This window comes from Nicotiana tomentosiformis, chromosome 7, assembly GCF_000390325.3.
Source record: "Nicotiana tomentosiformis chromosome 7, ASM39032v3, whole genome shotgun sequence".
Taxonomy (NCBI): Eukaryota; Viridiplantae; Streptophyta; class Magnoliopsida; order Solanales; family Solanaceae; genus Nicotiana; species Nicotiana tomentosiformis.
In genome coordinates, this window is record NC_090818.1 from 77972756 (window position 1) to 77995096 (window position 22341).

At 41.7% G+C, this 22341-nt stretch overlaps 3 protein-coding genes across 3 annotated transcripts; 1 reads left to right on the top strand and 2 right to left on the bottom strand.

Moving 5' to 3' along the window:
• Positions 1 to 2464: 2464 nt before the first annotated feature.
• LOC104097668 (large ribosomal subunit protein uL4c) lies at positions 2465 to 3668 on the bottom strand. Its single transcript, XM_009604274.4, has 2 exons — positions 2777 to 3668; positions 2465 to 2689 (listed from the first exon to the last, which is right to left on the bottom strand). Exons 1-2 carry the CDS (start codon positions 3585 to 3587, stop codon positions 2652 to 2654), a joined length of 849 nt encoding a protein of 282 aa, XP_009602569.1. The 5' UTR covers positions 3588 to 3668; the 3' UTR covers positions 2465 to 2651.
• Positions 3669 to 18468: 14800 nt separating this feature from the next.
• LOC138895856 (uncharacterized) lies at positions 18469 to 19008 on the top strand. The gene is made up of 3 exons (XM_070180596.1): positions 18469 to 18497; positions 18624 to 18768; positions 18880 to 19008. The coding sequence occupies exons 1-3, from the start codon at positions 18469 to 18471 to the stop codon at positions 19006 to 19008; spliced, it is 303 nt and encodes a 100-aa protein (XP_070036697.1).
• Positions 19009 to 20668: 1660 nt separating this feature from the next.
• LOC138895857 (uncharacterized) lies at positions 20669 to 21199 on the bottom strand. The gene has a single exon (XM_070180597.1). It carries the CDS (start codon positions 21197 to 21199, stop codon positions 20669 to 20671), a length of 531 nt encoding a protein of 176 aa, XP_070036698.1.
• Between the last annotated feature and the right edge of the window lie 1142 nt (positions 21200 to 22341).

Sequence of the window (22341 nt, forward strand, 5' to 3'; positions counted from 1 at the left end):
GTTGATCTCCGGGAAGGATTTCGTTGATCCCTCCTTTGTTGAAGAACTATGCACTTGATGATTGATCTCTTTGTTTGCGGATACCTTTACCAATTGTGGAATGCTCTTCTCCAGTTCTGAATGTCCCCAGAGAGTTATGTAACCTCTCTACTTATAGTTGTAGAGGATGGACAGTCCAGCTACATATGAACTCTCCTGCTTGACTCTGATTGGCTCATGTGAGTTATCAAACTTATCACATAAGCTATGTGATGTGCTTGCTTGTGATTGGCCATGACATGTCATTTTAGACACTTGGCAACTCTTGATTGGTCATTGTTTTGGACTAGGATTGCCACATCATTTAACACGTGGCGTCATCTTGTTGGTTTTGAGTTTGAATGGATATGCCATGTCACTTGACACACGGCATGAGTCTGGGCCTTAAGATAAAATGGACCTTGGGCTTGAAAATAATTAAATGGACTTATTTAATTATAAAGTCCAAATTAATTATTCAATCCAAATAAATTAAAGATATAATCCAAATGTTGTATGGAATAAACCCAATAAATTGTATATGTCTACAACATGATGACACAATAAGCTCTTCATCTCTACCATCATTAACGGATCTTCGCATCACTTTTAGTTCAACAAATAGTTCCTAAATCAAAACTCGTTCTTTTTTTGTTTTAAAGTTTTTCAACTGTGCTCACATTCTCTTTAAATTTTTTCATCTGGTTTCTCATTCTTTTTCGATTTCTCCACACTGATTCCTTTGAAAAACAGGGAAGAAGAAGGAGAAATAAAGAGAAAGTCTACAAGTTTCTATAGGAGGAAGAAAAAAGGAGTTCTAACAGTGCTCTATATTTGAAATTTTTTTTTTTAAAATAGAGTTAAAAGTCACGGGAACGGCCACAAACATGATTAAAAGTTAAATGGATATCACGTGAAAGGATATACTGCAACTTGCTAAAAACACTATATCATTTCAAATAGGCAAAATAAATAACTTAACCCCTGAATTATGGACCAAATCTCTATTGACACTTTTTATGGATGAAAATCACTTTACATACTCAATCTTTCTAACGTGTATCTATGACACACCATTTGTTTTACTAGTTTCTCCAAACATATGTTATGTCACGCACCAATAAAGTTGTGACACTGTGTCATTATTTTTTATTTTAAAAACCCTTTGAATTACAACTATATCCCTTCCACTGACCATCCAAAAAATTAAGACATCCACCTTCCAATTTAGGAGAAAAAAATTTAGAAGTCCCAATCAAAAGCCCAAATCAATTGCTCCTAGAAATTATAAAACACTTTTTTTCTCCAATAGAATTTCAGAGCCTGGTGTAATTCTGGGTCAAGATTTTTACAAACAGTTAAAGTCCGATTTTTTGACCGTTGAAATCCACGAATAATGTATGGACTAGAGCTTCCTTGCCCATATTTGAGAATTTTAACTACAAATTTACCGATTAATTGTGGTGGTTTTGGGGATGATTCTTGTCGTGAGGATTGTTGTCTTCAGCGGCCTAGATGACATTGTAATGAGTTTGGGTTTGTAATGTGGAGGTGGCTAGAGATTATTGTTTTTTTTTGTGTGTTGCTTTGTCTTATATGTCCTTTGTTTTTCTTTTTTGTTTTAACCATGGTGGAAGGTGGAGAGGTTTTCGTGGGTATAGTGGCAGGTGGGCGAGTTACCTTAGAAAAATGAAAAAAGAAAGAAACTAAATAGAATATTACTATTTGTCTCGTATTGTTATTTTAAATAAAATATTTTATTTTATTGTATTGTATCGTTAAATCTGCCATTACGTAACGACGAAAAGTGTCACTTTATGGAACGACCAATTTAGTATGATCGCATTGTTACCTTATTTTTTTCTCTCATCTTGCCCTTCTTTATTATTATATAATCAAATTTTATCATTTACCCTATCTTTTTATATAATAATTCTATCTCGTACCTTATTTTTTCTTTATAACATTGCAAGTTTAATTTTTTTCATATCGTTGGTGCGTGACATCGTGAAATAACGGCAAACATTACAATCTATCAAAATATTATTTACATCAAAATGATACAGTACAATACAATGCAATACTATACGATACATTATAAAACAATATGTAACAACAATCCTAACAAGATGTTAGATAACAAAAAAAGTGAGAGGCTTGCCAGAAACTCACAAAGTTCTTGCAATGTAGTGGATCACATGCACCCATTCAAGGGACTATAATGTTAAAGTAATTCTCCATGCCTATTCAGAGTATCAATTACACACAAACAATCATTAAGAGAGTTATCAAGAACACAATGTTGGCACATATACCAGTATCGTTTGGAGAGAGATATAACTGTCAGAGTAGCACAAATCAAGCAGCGCAAAACAACAGGAAACAGGAAGGGAAATGGTATTACAATTTTCCTCTTAGTAAAACAAATTTATGAAAGAATGGAAGATACTTGTAAATGAATGCATTAAAATTAAACTGAGTTGCCGGAAACGAGGGAGAAACAAAAATTAGGACAAAAGTAAGGCAAGGAAGGTAAATGCACAACTATCCATAAAGACGGTGCTTGAATCAACCAAAATCCCCTAGTTTTATCCTCTAAAATGGAACAGACCCTTTCTTTCTGCTGCAATTTATTACTCAGAACTTTCAGCGCTCTCCTCCGCCTCACCACCTGAATTCAAAATTAACTAGTTAGGAGAAAGAACAGATCTTAAAAGGAAATTTTCAGATTCCAAAATTCGAAAAAAGAGAAACTAACCATCATTATCTTCTTGGTCGTCTTCTTCCTCATCCTCCCATTCATTTTCATCGCCATACCGCGCATTCAAGAAATCTACAGCCGATTTAGTTAAAACCAGCTTCTCAGAATCCAATATGTCAAACAGATTCAACGTTCTTGGAGTCAACATTTTCAAAGTCCCAATGTTTCTGCTGGACAGAATCACATTGTCTGAAACCTCGGTCATCAAAAACAAAGATTTCTCTTTAGGGTTCAAACCCCACCTCCTCATCAAATCAATAAATTCCTTAGTCTTTGGCTTTTCAAACTTATCATTAAACTCTTCTACAACGATAGTATTCTCCGAAGCACTTGAAAGCGCCGTAGAAATGGCCAGTCTCTTTTCCTTTTTGTTGATTTTAACTGACCAGTCCTTGGGCTTCGGCCCAAACACAACCCCACCACCGGGCCGCAAAGGAGTTCGATTTGAACCGCGGCGAGCTCGGCCCGTTTTCTTTTGAGGGTAAGGTTTGATGCCACCGCCCCGGACTTCTGAGCGTGTGAGAGTGGAGGCAGTGCCGCGGCGTTGGTTGCGGAGGTCGGTGGTGAGCCCACGATGGACGACGGCGCGTGCGGTATCTAGAGGGGCAGATTTTAGATTGAGATTGGTGGAGCCCACCTTGGCACCATCGAAGGACAGAATTGGAATAGTGGCGACCTCTGAACGGATGGTGGCAGTGGCAGCGACGGAGTGTTGTTTGGGGGATCTGAAAAGGAGGTGCTTTGAGGATTGGATGTTGGGGTAAGAGAGGAAAATGGAGGAAGAAAAGAAAGAGAAGGAAGCAGCCATTGTTTGAGTGAAGGAGCAAAACCTTTGGAAGTGATGAAATGTGCTATCTATAAATTTTGCTGGTTTATCCGTTTCTTTCTTGAATTGGGGTCATTCGGGTTATGGATCCCCTTCGTCTAAAACCGGTTACTTGATTACGAAATTTTATTTTCTTTTATATTTTTCGATGTAAATATGAAAAAAAAGAAAAACAAATTCAACTGAGTCCGTTGTAATTTATATCTATTTATAGTTTTATCTATCTATATATTTATATTTTATATATTAAAAAGAATGAAGTCCTTTAACAAAATATCATTCGTTTTTTACCTTTCGTAAGTGCACTTTAAATTGGATAAAATTATTTTAAAAAATGGAAAAACAAAACAATTTTTCCGTAAGCTAAAATATAAAAGGAAAGAATAACTAGGAAACTCCTTCTTTAATTAATATCCATAACAAAGAGTGTTCAAAATATTTTTAGGAAAAAAATATAAAATTATCGTAGGATAAAAAGGAAGAAAAAGAAAAGAATAACTGTAAAACTCCTATAGGTTATATTCGTAACAAAGAGTGCTTCAGTTCATATTGTAGCTTGCTGCGAAATTCAAATTTATTGTAGTGTTTACCCGAAAAATGGATAGACTTGAATTTATACGCAGTTCCGAGGATATGTGGCGTAACTTGATACAAAATGTAAGGATAAATAAAATGTAAATGTAGATTGGAGAGAATGCAATCTAGATAAGGTTATCAAGAACAGTGAACCTTAGGATTCGACAAATAGAATCAATCTAAGAAACTGGAAGAGCGATTCTTTACTGTAGAAGAATATAATACTTTTATTACAATATAAGTCTTAGAAAAACTTGTCCTGCAGAAATGATAACCAAGCCCTTTTATAGTGGAGGGATTCGGCTCAAAGCATAATAAAATAAACATTCAGTGGGAGACCCATGATAAGTCAGCTTTTCAACAATTTCTGTCAAGATTCCCTCTAGTGGGATTGCAACGGCTTTTGTGTGCGAGCTCGATCTCGCTTAGGATCCTCGATTTTGGTTCGAGCTTGATTTCGGCTCGAACTTGTGATCTTGGTTCGAGTCCGATCTTGGTTCGAGCCCTCGAATTGATTCCAGGTCAATGTTGGTTGGTCTTTGGATTATCAGCACGATAGGTATACCCTGCGTCATGGTTCGATTCTTGTTCGAGTTTGATTATGATATCGATCTCCACACGGACCGGCCTCCCCGGGTTCGAGGTTAGTTCGTCCCCCCTTCGGGATCTTACTTCGATACATCACCCTTCAAACCATACCGGACATGCCAAGGCTGAAATCTATTTCGACTGTATACAGATAGTCCCCTCGTTTCTCAGAAAGAATATGGCGAGAAACGATATGATTTTCAACAACTCGATCGGATTATATCTTGTCGTTTCCACCGGGTTCGACCATGATACATATGGTAGTTGTCCCGTCGGTTTAGTCTTTCAAGGCATTTAATGCATGTCAGGCGGTGATCGGCCACTGCTGATACTGAACCGCCATCGTTTGAACCTATAAATAACCCTTACTTTTATCTTTTACCATTTTTACATCTTCTATCTTCCAAAATTTTCCAAGTTCTTCTTCGTACTCTCCAACTTACCAGTAAAGCTGTGATTTCTTTCCGAAAAAATCCCTCTTCAATTCTACCAAATCTCTATCACTTTCTTCTATTCCCTACTTTTGAATTCAAAAATGGCGAAAACATCGCAAACCATTCCTCAGAAAGAGAAGGCTTCATCTTCACAGTGTGTCGCCGATGAGGCACCGGCAGAACCACGGCCTGAGGAGTGTGTTTCCGGGGCGTGCGTCCTTACTTCAGATTTTAAGGTTGATAAAGGTTCATCGGTCCCTGGCCGGTGTGAGCCGGTATCGAGGTACATGTGTTAGATAACCGAGAAGCACCTCGATCAGTTAAAGAAGGATTGCAATTGGGGTGAAAAAGAAGTAATAATACCTACCCTTGACGAAGATATCACTTCTTACGTGAAAGGGTTTTTGAACATATATACTTACCCTTTCACTTTGGGTCCCCTCGATTCCGTCATTATTGACTTCTGTCGACAATATCAGGTAACCCTAGGCCAGGTCCATCCTTCTTTGTGGCGGATCGTTATCCTGATCCGATATTTTGTGTGCAAAATCGAGGGGATGTCGTTCACCCTCGATCATCTTATCCGGCTGTACCGTTCCCGACATTTTCGAGGAGGGTTAATAAAACTCCAGCGTCGGGCTACCAAGGCTCTGTTCTCGAGTATTGATGAGGACATGGACCGGGGTTGGATGGGCAGGTTCGTTCGAGTAAGGACTTCGGACCTGATCCCGACTGAAAAGATGCCCTTTCCCGAGGAGTGGAATATGAAACGTAAGTGTGATCTTGCTGTTGCTTCTATTTTGTTCTTCCATTTATTCTCTTATCGACACTCCTCCTTTTGTGATGTAGCGGTTCCCTGGATGCCCGGAGCGGTTCCCGATCTCAAAAACTGGGTACGGGCTCTTGTTTCGACCTCCACATACGCCGAGTGCTCATGGCGTGATTTGTCAAAGGGTCGGTGGGAGGCCAAAAATCATGGTAAGCTCATTTCTCGGACTCTGATGATCCGAACGAGGCGTTTCTCAATATATTTTTTATAAGGATTCCCATATGCAGGTTTGGGTAAAGACGCGGTCTTGAGGCCTCTATACAATGAGGAGGATGTTTCGACCTCTGTCCCAAAGCCGGTGAAGAAAAATAAAAGGAAGAGAGCCTCGGTTCCCGAATATCCAAAACCGAAGAAGAGGACGGCTTGTAAGCTAAACAAGAATGTCATTCCTTTGACCGTGGAATCTGTTTTGCGTCTAAGGATGAAGATGAAGAAGAAGAAGAAGAGGACAATGAGTCCGCGTTGGCAGTCCGAACGAAGAGAGCCACCGATGCCTCGTCGCCGACTGGATCAATGATGCTCTATGAGGCTCCGCCTCGAACTGAAGATATATTGGAGAAAGATTCAGGTAGAGTCCCCGAACTATCGGATGTCGAAGACGCCTCTCATCGGAGTCAACCGGCAGGGGTTACAATCTAAGAGCCCCTCGAACCCCTCTGAGCCGAGGGGAACGCTCCAAGCGAGTCATTTGGGACAGCAGCGATCGAGGATTCGCCTACCTTTCCCACTTTTTCCGCAGGGGTGATTCGGGAAGCTCAAGCTCTGGGAGCCCTCGATCTAGACAGGCCTCACGATGAAGAAGATCCGTTTCGTGACCTGTTTACTGGTATCGAGGACGTTGCCGGTGCCGGTGATGAATCGGATCTTTTTCGTGGATTGCGGCAGGCTTTGAATCAGGTGAGCCTTTAAAAAATTTTTGTCGGTACTGTCTTTATGTTCGTTTTTCGTTAACTTCGCTTCTTGTTTCTTTGTAGGCTGCGGCAATCCATCGAGAACAATGTTCTCGTTCCCAGAATGAGTTGCATCGATACGCGGCCGACCTATACCGCGCTACTGACGAGATGAACTCCCTTAGACTTTTCTTAGGGCAGAGAGAGGAGGAAATAAAAGACCTCCGAGCTGAGCTGGCCAAGGCTTATCGAGATCAGAATGATTTGTCTGAGCAGGTAATGATGCTTTTGAAAGCCTATGGGCTTGATACCGGAATGATAGCTAACATTTCGGTCTCACAGCTGCAGCAAAAAATCGAGATGATCGGAAAGCTTTGTGAGGAGGTCGACGTGATAAGGATGGAGTCCTTGCGGTGGAAAGAAGGTATAGACCGCTTTGCTGCAGAAAAAGAGACTGCTCGAGCCCAGTTATCATCGTGTGAAACCCAACTTCAGAAAATGAAGGAAAAAGGCCTGGTTCAAGCAAGAAGAATTGAGGAGCTTGAGGCTCGGTTGGCCTCTGTAGTCGCCAAGTCCTAATCCGATGCTGAAAAGGCAAAGGCCGATGCAGATGCGCTCGTGGCCGTCTATCGGGCCGATGCTGAAGCTGCCCAAGTCCAGGCAAGAGAGGCAGCCGAATCTGCCGATAGTCGAGTGTATTGGGTTGCCGAACTTACTAAGTGTCGATCCAGAAGGGAAACTCTCGAGGAGATTCATGCTCGCACCTTCGATCTCTCGGAAGAGATAAAAAGGGCAAAAGAACTCGAAGCTAATGCTGAAGCTTTGGTTTCTAATGGTGATGACGACGACGATGGGAGCAAGAGCGGATCCGAAAATGGGGGGAACCTGATAAAGAAGAGACCGCTCCCGGTCGAGAAATTTAGTTCTTAGTTTTTACGTTGTAATCACCCATGCAGATAAATTTGTGTATAGGCATATCTTCCCTTTCGCCGACTTGCTTCTGTTTTTGTTTCCTGTCTTGCGAGGACTTTATTCGCCTTATGAATGTTTCCACAATGTTTTAAACAACTTAATCAAATTTGGACCTCGTAGTCTCTGTAACCGAGCGAGCGTTTACTCAAACTTGGGGCAATGTAGCCCTTTAGGCTTATTAGCTGTCAATGATTCGATCTTGAAGAAATATAGCCCATGGGCGTGATGGTCGAGCGAGTGTTTGCTCGAACTCGAAAATGTAGCCCGTAGGCTTAGTCGAGTGAATGATTCGAACTCGAATTAATGTAACTTGTAGGCTTAATGGTCGAGTGAGTGTTTGCTCGAACTCGAAATAAAAATGGCCCGTAGGCTTGGTCGAGTGAATGATTCGAACTCGAATTAATGTAGCCCGTAGGCTTAATGGTCGAGTGAGTGTTTGCTCGAACTCGAAATTAAACATAGCCCGTAGGCTTGGTCGAGTGAATGATTCGAACTCGAAGTAGTGTAGCCCGTAGGCTTAATAGTCGAGTGAGTGTTTGCTCGAACTCAAAATAAAAATAGCCCGTAGGCTTGGCGAGTGAATGATTCGAACTCGAATTAATGTAGCTCGTAGGCTTAATGGTCGAGTGAGTGTTTACTCGAACTCAAAATAAAAATAGCCCGTAGGCTTGGTCGAGTGAATGATTCGAACTCGAAGTAATGTAGCTCGTGGGCGTAATGGTCGAGCGAATGTTTGCTCGAACTCGAAATAAAAATTGCCCGTAGGCTTGGTCGAGTGAATGATTCGAACTCGAAGTAATGTAGCCCGTAGGCTTAATGGTCGAATTGTATCTTAATTCTGATTGCACAATAAATCTCAAAATAGAGGAATTTTCATTGGATATAAGATGCCGATAAAAAAGAGAACTTTCTTCGCACGTTATTACACGCCTGGGTTCGGGCCAATCTATATGAGCATGGTTCGCTTCGACCATTTGGCTCTTATAGTTTTTCCTATTGGGACCCTGTTGCTGTGAAATAACTTTCTTGCAGGACCTCGGATATTGTCATAAATGTTGCATGACCAATGGTTGTCTCATTAAAAACCTTGCCGAAAAACCCATTTGGGATAAAACCGGTCTAAGGGAAAAAGAGTGCAACGCGTGCTTTCTAGCGAGAGATTCGTCCCTTGTTCGGACTTCTGCAGGGGTCAGTTTCGAGATATAAATGAATATGGAAAGGTTGTGCCTTAGCAGTAGTACCATTTTAGATGTGATACATTCCAGCTGCTTGATAGCTGTTTGCCGTTTATAACGCCGATCCTGTACGACCCCTTTCCGATGTCCTCGAGTACCTTATATGGTCCTTCCCAATTCGGTCCTAGCTTCCCTTCATTCGGATTTCGGGTATTGATGGTAATTTTTCTCAACACTAAGTCCCCAGGCTTGAAATGGCGGAGCTTGGTTCTTCGATTATAATATCTTTCGATTCGCTGCTTTTGGGCGGCCATTCAGACAAGAGCAGCTTCTCGTCTTTCGTCCGATAGTTCGAGGCTTGTATTCATAGCCTCGTTATTTGATTCTTCCATCGCGAATCGAAATCTGGCATTGGATTCACCAACCTCGACTGGTATCAATGCTTCGGATCCATATACTAAGGAGAACGGGGTCGCCCCCGTACTGGATTTTGACGTTGTCCGATATGCCCAAAGGACTTCAGGCAGGATTTCTCTCCATCTCCCTTTAGCGTCGTTCAACCTCTTCTTTAAGTTTTGAATGACAGTTTTGTTGTTGATTCGGCCTGCCCATTCCCACTGGGGTGGTATGGCATCGACAGTATCCTTCTTATCTTGTAGTCTTCGAGGAATCTTGTTACTTTGCCGCCAACGAATCGTTTTCCATTGTCACATACTATTTCGGCGGGTATCCCGAACCGGCATATGATATGATCCCAAATAAAGTCTATAACTTCTTTCTCTCTTATTTTCTCGAACGCCTGCGCTTCAACCCATTTAGAAAAATAGTCAGTCATAAACAAAATGAATTTGGCTTTACCTGGGGTCGATGGCAGAGGGCCGACGATATCTATTCCCCATTTCATGAATGGCCACGGGGATAGGACTGAGTGGAGTTGCTCTCCGGGCTAGTGGATCATCGGTGCGAACCTTTGACATTTGTCACATTTACGAACAAATTCCTTCGTATCTTTGCCCATATCGATCCAATAATACCCTGCTATGATTATTTTTCGGACTTATGTATCGGCTCCAGAGTGATTCCCGCAAGTACCCTCATGCACTTCCCGTAGGACGTAATCGACATCCCCTGGACCCAAGCATACCACCAACGGTCCATCAAACGTTCTTCGGTACCGCATTTCGTCTGAAGCCAACGTGAATCAAGCAGCTTTGGTCTGTAGGGTTCTGGAATCTTTAGGGTCCGATGGGAGTTTTTCGCTTTTCAAGTATTCAATATACTTGTTTCTCTAATCCCATGTTAAGCTTGTAGAATTTATTTCGGCATGACCTTCTTCGATTACCGATCTCGAAAGTTGAACAACATTCCCCGAGCCCATATCATCTACCTCGACCGACGACCCCAAATTCGCAAGTGCGTCGGCCTCATTATTCTGTTCCCGTGGTACATGCCGTAAAGTCCATTGTTTGAAATGGCGCAAAGTGATAAGCAGTTTATCTAAATACCTTTGCATTCTACCTTCTCTAACTTCGAAGGTTTTGTTTACTTGACTCACCACCAGCAAGGAGTCGCAGTTGGCTTCAATGACTTCTGCTCCCAAGTTTCTAGCTAGCTTGAGACCTATAATCATGGCTTCATACTCGGCCTCGTTGTTAGTCAACCTGATAGTTTTAATAGATTGCCTAATAGTGCTACCCGTGGGTGGTTTCAAAACTATGCCCAGCCTGGACCCTTTTACATTCGAAGCCCCGTCCATAAAAAGGATCCATACCCCTGATGATGTACCTGATTTCAACAGTTCTTTTTCGACTTCGGGTACGAGGGCTGGTGTGAAATCGGCCACGAAGTCTGCTAAAATTTGAGACTTGATGGCCGTGCGGGGTTGATATTCAATATCATACCCACTGAGTTCAACGGCCCATTTAGCCAGTCGGCCTGATAACTCAGGTTTGTGCAAAATATTACGAAGCGGGTAAGTGGACAATACACATATGGGATGACATTGAAAGTACGGCCTTAACTTTCTTGAGGCACTTATTAGTGCAAGTGCCAATTTTTCTAGGAGCGGATATCTAGTTTCCGCCTCTCCTAAGGTTCGACTCGTATAATAAACGGGGAATTGTGTACCTTGCTCTTCTCGAACTAGGACACCGCTTACGGTGACTTCCGATACTACCAAGTACAAACAAAGTTTCTCGTCTGTTTTTGGAGTGTGAAGTAGTGGTGCGCTTGATAGATATCGCTTTAGTTCTTCTAATGCTTTTTGGCACTCCGGGGTCCAAGAAAAATCGTTCTTCTTTTTGAGTAAAGAGAAAAATTTATGACTTCGATCAGATGATCTTGAGATGAACCGGCTTAAGGAGGCAATCTGACCCGTTAGCCTTTGTACGGCCTTCACGCTGTCTTCAATGGCCTTGATTTTATCGGGGTTAATCTCTATTCCCCGATGTGACACCATGAAGCCGAGGAACTTGCCCGAACCGACCCCTAAAGCACATTTCTCGGGGTTGAGGTTCATGTTGTATTTCCTTAAAATATCGAACGTTTCCTGCAAATGAATTAAATGGTCCTCTGCGCGCAGGGACTTAACTAACATATCATTAATATAAACTTCCATTGATTTTCCTATTTGTTCTTCGAACATTTTATTTACTAGGCGTTGGTAAGTAGCCCCTGCGTTTTTTAGCCCGAAGGGCATGACATTATAACAATACGTTCCATATTTGGTGACAAATGAAGTCTTTTCCTGGTCCTCCGGGTTCATCTGGATTTGATTATACCCAGAATAGGCATCGAAAAAAGTGAGGATCTCGTGGCCGGCCGTGGCATCGATCATGCAATCGATATTGGGCAGCGGAAAGGAATCTTTGGGGCATGCTTTGTTCAAATCCTTATAGTCCATGCATATTCTAAGTTTGTCTCCTTTTTTAGGGACTACAACTACGTTGGCTAACCATTCGGGATATTTCACCTCCCGAATGGACCTTACTTTGAGAAGCTTGGTTACCTCGTCCTTTATGAATGTGTGCTTTCTATCGGACTGGGGTCTTCTCTTTTGCTTCACCGGTCTGAACCTGGGGTCCAAACTTAGCTGATGCGTCGTTATGTCCGGCAGGATCCCTGTTATATCTAAATGGGACCAGGCAAAACAATCGATGTTATCGATAAGAAATTGAACGAGTTTCTTCCTGAGTTCAGGGCTCAACCCCGTTCCCAAGTATACCTTTCGCTCGGGCCGGTGCTCGATTAATATGACTTGCTCTAGCTCCTCGATCGTCGATTTTGTGGCGTCGGAGTCATCGGGAATCACAAAAGATCGAGGGACCCTTTGATCACCATCCTCTTCGATTTTCTGGTTGTCTGGCTGGGTTGAAGCCGATGTCTGTGATTGCTATTTGGTGTCCCGTTCTCCTTCCGGGCCCGATCCTTTTATCGGTGAAAGTGAGGACACTTGTTTAGCTTCGTCGATGGCGAACATTTCTTTTGCGGCTGGTTGTTCTCTGTACACCATTTTGACACCTTCCGACGTTGGGAATTTGAGGGCCTGGTGTAGGGTCGAAGGCACAACTCTCATGTTGTGGATCCATGGCCTTCCGAAAAGGACGTTATATCTCATATCGCCTTCGATCACGTGAAACATTGTTTCCTGGATGGTTCCGGCCACGTTTATTGGTAGGACTATCTCACCTTTGGTGGTTTCGCATGCCATATTGAACCTGTTAAGGACTAGAGTTGCGGGTACGATCTGATCCTGTAGGCCGAGCTGCTCCACTACCTTCAATCGGATGAAGTTGGCCGAGCTGCCTGGATCGATCAACACACGCTTGATTTTAGTTTTATTCACGAGTACGGATATTACCAGTGCGTCGTTGTGAGGTTGGATGACCCCCTATGCATCCTCATCATCAAAGGACAGAGTCCCCATGGGTGTGTAATCTTGAGTCAGAGATCGCTTTTCCCTCACCATCGATGTTTTAGTGCATTTAAGCATTGGTCCCCGAGGGGTATCGATGCCACCGATGATCATGTGGATGACGTACTGCGGTTCTTCTTGCTCGTTTTGCTTGCTGAAATCCCTACTTCTAAAATGGCTCTTTGACCTATCACTCAGAAACTCCCGAATGTGCCCTTTGTTAAATAAGCGAGTTATTTCCTCTCTTAGTTCCTTGCAATCTTCCGTTCTGTGGCCATGGGTACCATGATATTCGCACGTTTGATTGGGATTTCTTCGGGCAGGATCGGTCTGCATTGGTCGAGGCCATTTAGTGTCTTTGATGCGTCCGATGGCCGACACGAGAGCGGATGCACCAACGCTGAAGTTATATTCTGATAATCGAGGTGCTTCTATAGGATCGACATATTTATCGAAGCCGCTCTTACTCATAAGCCCCTGAGAAGTTTGTCCTCGATCAATCCTTCGATTGTTCCGAACTGCGTTGCATGCTGAACTGCTGTTTACCCGATCTACGACCTATTATCGATATCGGTCTCTGTTCGACCTTTGTTCTCTGTCGATCTGATTTTGATTAATAACTGTCCTGTTCTGATGAACGGGTATGTACGGGGCTCCCGACTGATCATCCTCGACCCTAATTTTTGATTGATATCGGTTGTGCACATCTGCCCAAGTTACCGCTGGATACTCGATCAAATTTTGTTTCAGCCGATGTGATGTTGTCGAACTTAGCTCGTTCAACCCTTGGGTGAAGGCTTGTACGGCCCAGTCATTTGTGACAGGGGTAATTCCATGCGTTCCATTTGAAATCGGGATACGAATTCCCTCAGCATTTCACCCTGCCTATGCTTTACTTTGAAGAGGTCTGATTTCCTCGTTGCAAACTTTATGGCACCAGCATGTGCCTTTATGAATGAATCTGCTAACATGGCAAAAGAATCGATGGAATTCGGCGGTAAATTGTGGTACCAGATCATAGCTCCTTTCGAGAGGGTCTCCCCGAACTTTTTCAACAGCACAGATTCGATCTCATCGTCTTCCAAATCGTTGCCTTTTATGGCACATGTGTAAGAGGTGACATGTTCGTTAGGATCGGTCGTACCGTTATATTTGGGAATTTCGGGCATACGGAATTTTTTGGGGATTGGCTTCGGTGCCTTACTCGACGGAAAAGGCTTTTCTATGAATTTTTTTAAATCAAGCCCTTTTATCATTGGTGGAGCCCCCGGGATTTGGTCGACCCTGGCATTGTACGTTTCCACCCTCTTGTCGTTGGCTTCGACTCGTTTTGTGAGTTTTTCGAGCAATTTAGTAATTCCGGGGAGTAGTCCCCGATTCTTGCTCGTTAGATTTCACTATGGCAGGCTCTGTTCTGGGGGTGACTTCTCGAAGTGGATTGGAAACCGGCCTGCTTTGTGCGCGAGTTTGGCTCTGTAGCTGAGCTATCGCTACTTGTTGGGCTTGCAGCATCTCGAAGATCATACGTAAGCTGGCCCCGATTTTCTCTGGGTTTTGGGTGTCTCGGGCTACGGATCGAGTACCGCCCTGTATGCTTCTTTCCGATTCGGAATGCTGGTTCGCCTCCAAAGCTATTTGTGAATTGACATCCAGTGGTATTCCGGCTCGAATTTCGGGTACTTCGATTCGAGCCTCGGGTGCCAAGTTGTTGGTTTCATCTTGAAGGCCGGCTTCGTAATCGATCGGTGAAGCCATTCGATCGGTGGTTATTCGTAGCTGACCCTAAATTCAATATGTTTTCAGAAATAAGTGCAAAGAAAAATGGTGTGTTTTTTTAGATTTGTATCAGATGTCCACTGTTATCCTCGGCCCCACGGTGGGCGCCAAACTGTTTACCCGAAAAATGGATAGAGTTGAATTTATACGCAGTTCTGAGGATATGTGGCATAACTTGATACAAAATGCAAGGATAAATAAAATATAAATGTAGATTGGAGAGAATGCAATCTAGATAAGGTTATCAAGAACAGTGAACCTTAGGATTCGATAAATAGAATCAATCTAAGAAACTGGAAGAGCAATTCTTTACTGTAGAAGAATATAATACTTTTATTACAATGTAAGTCTTAGAAAAACTTGTCCTACAGAAATGATAACAAAGCCCTTTTATAGTGGAGGGATTCGGCTCCAAGCATAATAAAATAAATATTCAGTGGGAGACCCATGATAAGTCAGCTTTTCCATAATTTCTGCCAAGATTCCCTCTAGTGGGATTGCAACGGCTTTTGTCTGCGAGCTCGATCTCGCTTAGGATCCTCGATTTTGGTTCGAGCTTGATTTCGGCTCAAACTTGTGATCTTGGTTCGAGCCCTCGAATGGATTCCAGGTCAATGTTGGTTGGTCTTTGGATTATCAGCACGATAGGTCTACCCTGCATCATGGTTCGATTCTTGTTCAAGTTTGATTATGATATCGATCTCGACACAGACCGGCCTCCCCGGGTTCGAGGTTAGTTCGTCCCCCCTTCGGGATCTTACTTCGATACATCACCCTTCGAACCATACCGGACATGCCAAGGCTGAAATCTATTTCGACTGTATACACGTAGGTTTAAAAAGAAAAAAATTAAGATAATAAGCAGGACACTAATTATTCTTTGTAAACAAAATCCATTAATATTCCAATTTTTATTCTCTGTGGGCACTTTCTTTTAGTTTTCTTGTTGGTAAATGCTTTTATTAACCTAATTAAGAAACCCGTATTTCACATTCTTTATCATAAAATATGCGAAGTTGTTCGTGATTTGGGGTAAACTTTACGTTCTTAAAGTTTTGAGTAACAGTAGTTCTTGTGATTTTATACATTACTATCAATGCACGTTTGTAGTTTACAAATCAAATAGATGTTTAAGTCTGTATAATTAAATTGAATGGATGTTCTTCAGTGGCGGAGGTAGAGTGTTGGAACCGGGTTCGGCCGAACCCAGTAACTTTGATCTGAACCCTGTGTTTGTCTTACAAAATCTATTGAACATGTATAAATGATTAATTTAGAACCCAGCAACTTTTAACGATTAGAATCCCGAACCCATAAGCTTAAAATCATGGCTCCATCTATGATGTTCTTTGTAGTGTTTTTGATAAGTATACTGTTTCATGTTTAGCATGCTTATTTTCTCCGAACATGTAATTTGTTATTTTATGTGCATAGCAATCATAATCTCCGAGCTAGCTCTGTTTATAGATTTCGCTTATAAGTTCTATTAGCTTTATGTACTTTCTATTAGTTTTTTTTAAGCTCCTGTCATCGTCCAAAATTCCACCAGAGCCGCGATGGCGCCTGACCCCGCTTGCTAGGCAAAGCTAACAACTAATGTGCGTAAATAAACTTAAATAACGATATTAAATAGTCTCAAATATGAAATAATATAAATAACTGAAGTCAAATAACGGTACAACTTAAAACCATCTCAAAATCTAGTGTCATCAAGTATGTGAGCTCTATAGAGTAATAGGTACAAGATCTGAACAAAATATAATATTGTCTTAACGACTAACAATAATAACATGTAATAAAAAGAGTGTAATGACACGGCCAGTCATTTTGTGTATTTAAGGTCCTTTTTCCCTATTTGATGCCTCCTCTATGCTTGTTTGTTGTTTTATGACTTGTGGGGATGGTTGGTTTAGTTTCGAGAAGGTTTTAGAGTGAATTGGAACACTTAGTTCCATGGTTGGAAACTTAAGTTGTAAAAGTTGACCAACATTTGACGTTTGTGTAAACGACCTCAGATCGGTATTTTGATGTTCCAATAGGTTCGTATAGTGATTTTGGACTTAGGCATATGTCCGAAATTGGGTTCAGAGGATCCTAGGATGTTTTGGCTCTAATTGTCAAAAGTTAAAAATTTAAAGGTTTGAAAAGTTCATTAGTTTGACCAGGGGCTGAGTTTGAGGCTATCGGGTTCACATTGTTGTTTCACGACTTGAAATAGATTTGTTATGTCATTTGGGACTAGTGTGCAAAGTTTGGTTGCATTCCGAATTTGTTTGATAGGAATCAGACATTTGGTTGTAAGTTTGGAAGCTTATGAACTTATAAGAAATTCAATTTGTGGTTTGATTGTCTATTCGTAGATGTGATGATTGTGCATGTATTTGGAGGCTTTAAATAGGGCTGGGTAGTATTTATGGACTTGTTGGTATGATTATATGGGGTCCCGGGTGGCTCGGGTGAGTTTTAGACCACCCGGAGCTTGGTTGAATTGCAAATATTTCTACTAGTGTCTGGTGTACTTCCTAATCGCGGAGCAGGTCTCGCGTTCGTGGAGGCTTATTGAGGCAGCAATGATTTTTGTTCTTCGCATTCGCGTACATGGCGTTTGCGAATAGTTGGGGGCCTTGGTTTTCGCGTTCACGGGATAAGGGATCGCGTTTGCATAGAGGAGAGGCTGGCTGGGAGCCGATTAGAGATTAGACGTCATGTTCGCATGGTTAGGGTCGCATTCGCATAAGCTTAGGGTGCTATTGAATCGCTTTTGCGGGTGGTTGACCGCGATCGCGTAGGATCTTTTTGGGCATTGGTTGGATCGTGCTTCGCGAATGCAAGGCTTTGGCAACGTTCACGAGGTGGTGCTACATAACTGATTGGGAACGTTCACGAGGTTGTATATTTCTCATACTTGTTTGAGTAGATTAAGGCTATCTAATATGACAATCCCCATTTACTCTTTCTTAAGGACATGGTGCAGCGAGGTGGTGCTACGTAACAGACTATTGGTGATAATAATGTTTTGTAGCTTCAGGGCCGGATTCTGTTCCTAATATGGATGGGTTGAGAGAGTTGATTCTTGAGGAGGCTCATACTTCACAGTATTCTACTCATCTGGGTACTGTGAAGATGTACCGTAATATTGAAGCAACATTATTGGTGTCGGAGGATGAAGAAACATTGTTGGATATGTTGCTCGGTGTTTGAATTGTTAGCATGTCAAGTATGAGCATTAGAGACCTAGTGGTTTGATTTAAAGGTTAGATATACTGGAGTGAAAGTGGGAGCGCATCACTATGGACTTTGTGGTAGGTTTGCTAAGGACATTGAGGAGATTTGACACTGTTTGATTCATTGTGGACTGACTAACCAAGTTTGCGCATTTCATTCCAGTCATGACTTCCTACACTTTGGATCAGTTGGCTAAGATCTACATCAAAGTGATTTTCCACTTGCATTGAGTTCTTGTTTCTATCATCTCAGACCGCGGCACTCAATTTACTTCGCATTTCTTGAGAGCGGTTCAGCATGAGTTGGGCATGTAGGTTGAGTTGAGTACTGCATTTCACCCTTAAACAGATGGGCAGTCTGAGTAGACCATTTAGATTTTGGAAAATATGTTGAGAGCTTGTGTCATAGATTTCGGAGCCTAGTAGGATCAGTTTATTTCATTAGTGGAGTTTACATACAACAATATCTACCAATCGACTATCCAGATGGCTCCATATAAGGCCTTATATGAGAGGTAATGTCGTTCACTAGTTGGTTGGTTTGAGCCGGGTGAGGATAGGTTGTTAGGCACAGATTTGGCTCGTGATGATTTGGAGAAGGTGCAATTTATTTAGAAACATCTTCATACAACACAATCCAGGATGAAAAGTTATGCTGACAAGAAGGTTCGTGATGTGGCTTTCATAGAAAGTGAGAAGGTTCTTCTTCGAGTTTCGCCTATGAAGGGTGTGATGAGATTTGGGAAGAATGGAAAATTGAGCCCTTGGTATATTTGTCCATTAAAGGTGTTAGAGAGAGTGGATGAGGTGGCCTATAGATTTTCTTTGCCACCTAGCTTACCAGGAGTTCACCCGATATTTCATGTTTTCATGATTCGTAACTATTATGTGGATTAGTCACATGTGTTGGATTGCAATTTAGTGCAGTTGGATGAGAATTTGGCTTATGAGGAGGAGCCGGTTTCCATTTTGGATAGGCAGGTTCAAAAGCTAAGGTCCAAGGATATTGCATCAGTAAAGGTCTAGTGGAGAGGTCAACAAATCGAGGAGGCAACTTGGGAGACCGAGCATGATAAGCAGATCAAATATCCTCATCTTTTTGATATCTCATGCATGATTTTAAACTCGTTCGAGGAGGAACGTTTGTTTAAGAGGGGGAGAATATAATGACACGATCGGTCATTTTGTGTATTTTAGACATGTTCCCCTATTTAAATGCCTCATGTATGCTTTTTTGTTATTTTATGACTTGCATGGATGGTTGGTTTGGTATAGGGAAGATTTTGGAGTGCATTGGAACTAGGCATATGTCCAAATTTAGATTTGGAGGTTCTTAGTATGTTTTGGCTCTCATTATCGAAAGTTGAAAATTTAAATGTTTGGAAAGTTCATAAGATTAACCAGGAGTTGACTTTGAGGATATCCGGTTCGAATTATTATTCCAGGACTTGGAATAGGTTCTTTATATAATTTGGGACTTGTGTACAAAGTTTAATTGCATTTCGAGTTGGTTTGATAGGAATCAGACGTTTAGTTGAAAGTTTGGAAGCTTATGAACTTAAGAGAAGTTCAATTGTGGTTCGATCGTTGATTCGTACATGAGATGATCGTTCATATGTTTGGAGGCTTTGGATAGGTATGGGTAGTTTATACAGACTTGTTGGTATGATTGAACGGCATCCCAGGTGGCTCGGGTGAGCTCGGACAATCCGGAGCTTAGTTGAATTGCAAATTTTCTGCCGATGTCTGGTGTAACAGATCTCATGAGGTTGAAAGCTCATGAGGTTGTAACAGATCTTACACTGATTCTGATTTTAGCTGGCGCCATTTGATTTCTGTCGATCCTGCACTCAAAGAAAAATTATAAGTAGGGGAGGGGTGTTGATTTGTGTTGATCGTAAGCTTGGCCTTGCTCTGACTCCTTCAAACTCCTTCTGACAGTGATGAGTTGGTTCATGAGGCTCAGTAGGTGGAAAAGTAGGGCAAGCCTATTTAAAAATTAGTTTTAGAAAAAAATTATTTTGAAAAATCATTTATATTTATGATAAACGTCGTTGTTTTGAACTATGGCATGTTTAGAAACCCCCTTGAATTCTTTCATGCGAATATCATATATGGATGGCTCTGCTTTGCAGACGATGCCTTTCTGGATGTGCTCCTGACGCTAGAGTTTCCTTGCTGATGCAATCATTTCTTAATCTAGACAATGCATTACAAAGGCTTCCCTAGGGTGATGACCGAACCTTTTAAGGTTACCTACATATCAAAAGTAATCAGGTCTCTGCGTAGTTTAGGGTTATGAGTAAATGAAATATTGAAGTGACCGAGCCTCACTCAGGAGGCCTACGTATCCAAATAGAATGAGGTCAAAATGTAGTTTGATTACAATAAATATTCAAGGGAAGAAGGGAAATTTTGAAATGATATGACCGAGTCTGACTCAGACAGCCTACGTATCCAAACAGAATCAGGCCAAAACGTAGTTCGATTACAATAAATGATTGAATCCGACGTGAATTGCCTACGTATTCCCATCAAAGGAAACCAAGTCATGGCATAGTTCCGAATACATGGAAATGACATTTGGATTTTCTATTACAAAGGGGACCTGACCCTACGTGGGTTGCCTACGTATCCCACCATGGGAAGTCAGGTCAAGCGTAGTTTTGTTACACAAAAACCTAACTCAATTGTCATCAAATTTGTATCTCTTGATTACGTCTGAATTGATGGGCTTTGTGCTCCCTGTGCCATCCATTTCTCCTAAGATTAACGCTCCTCCTGACAATACCTGATGGATCACATAGGGACCTTGCCAATTCAACGCGAACTTCCCTGTAGCTTCCTCTTGATGGGGAAATATCTTCCTTAAGATCAGTTGCCCCGATGTGAACTGCCGAGGTTTCACTTTCCTGTTGAATGAATTGGCCATCCTATTTTGATAAAGCTGACTATGACAAATTGCGTCCATCCTCTTCTCATTGATGAACATCAGTTTTTCCTGCCTGATGCGTATCCATTCCATGTTGTCTAACTTGGTTTCCTGGATAATCCTTAAAGATGGTATCTCGACCTCTGCGGGTATTACAACTTCAGTACCATATACCAGCATGTATGGCGTTCCCCCAGTAGATGTCCTCATCATAGTACGATAGCCAATTAATGCAAACAATAGTTTCTCATGCCATTGCCTGTGGTTGTCTACTATCTTTTGCATGATACTTTTGATGTTCTTGTTAGCTACTTCAACTTCCCCATTAATCTACAACCTGTATTTTGTGGAATTGCGATGGACGATTTTGAACTTCTCGCACATTTACCTTATGAGATTGCTATTGAGGTTGGATGCATTGTCAGTTATAATTGACTCTGGGATCCCGAATCGGCAGACTATGTTGTTACGAATGAAATCTGCCATCACCTTCTTTATAACGGCCTTGTATATAGAAGCGTCAACCTATTTAGTGAAATAATCAATGACTACCTGAATGAAATGATTCCCGCTTGATGCGGCTGGCTCTATGGGTCCAATTACATCCATGCCCCAAGGGGCGAATGGTCAAAGAGAACCCATAACATTTAACTCATTTGGTGGAACCCTAATGAAATCCCCGTGAATCTAACACTGATGACATTTCTGCACTAATGAATCTGTCCCTTTCCATGGTTATACAAAAATATCCTACTCTTAGAATCTTCCTAGCTAAGTTGAAACCATTTATGTGAGGCCCACATGTCTCTGCATGTATCTCTTCCAACAATCTCATTGCTTCAGCAGCATCTACGCACCTCAACAGACCCAAGTATGGGGTTGTCACGACTCAAATCTCAACATGCCATGATGGCGCCTATCACAGTACTAGGCAACCTGACAATCACAAAATAACTATGCATTTTAATTTAAAAGCATGATGTATTGAGTTCTGTAAAAATATCATAAATAATCGAAAGGAAAAACAGTGACTCAAATACAAAATCCCTAAAGATTCGGGTGTCACCGAGTACATGAGCTACTAAATGACAACACAGTCAAAAACATCTAATACAACTGTGTGGAATGATAGAACAATGTTAAATAAACTGAAAAAAAGGAGAGTCAAGGTCTGCAGACGCCAAAGAAGCTACATCAAAAGTCTCCAAGCAGGTAATGCTCCAAGTCTAGCAGCCATTGGGTCCAGATGTACCTGGATCTGCACACGAAGTGTAGAGTGTAGTATGAGTACAACCGACCCAATATACTCAATAAGTAACAGGACTAACCTTGGGCTGAAAGTAGTGACGAGATCATAAAGGTATAGTCCAAATCTAGATAATAATAGTACAAATATGAAAGGAAAATGACAGTAAGAACTCTGAGAA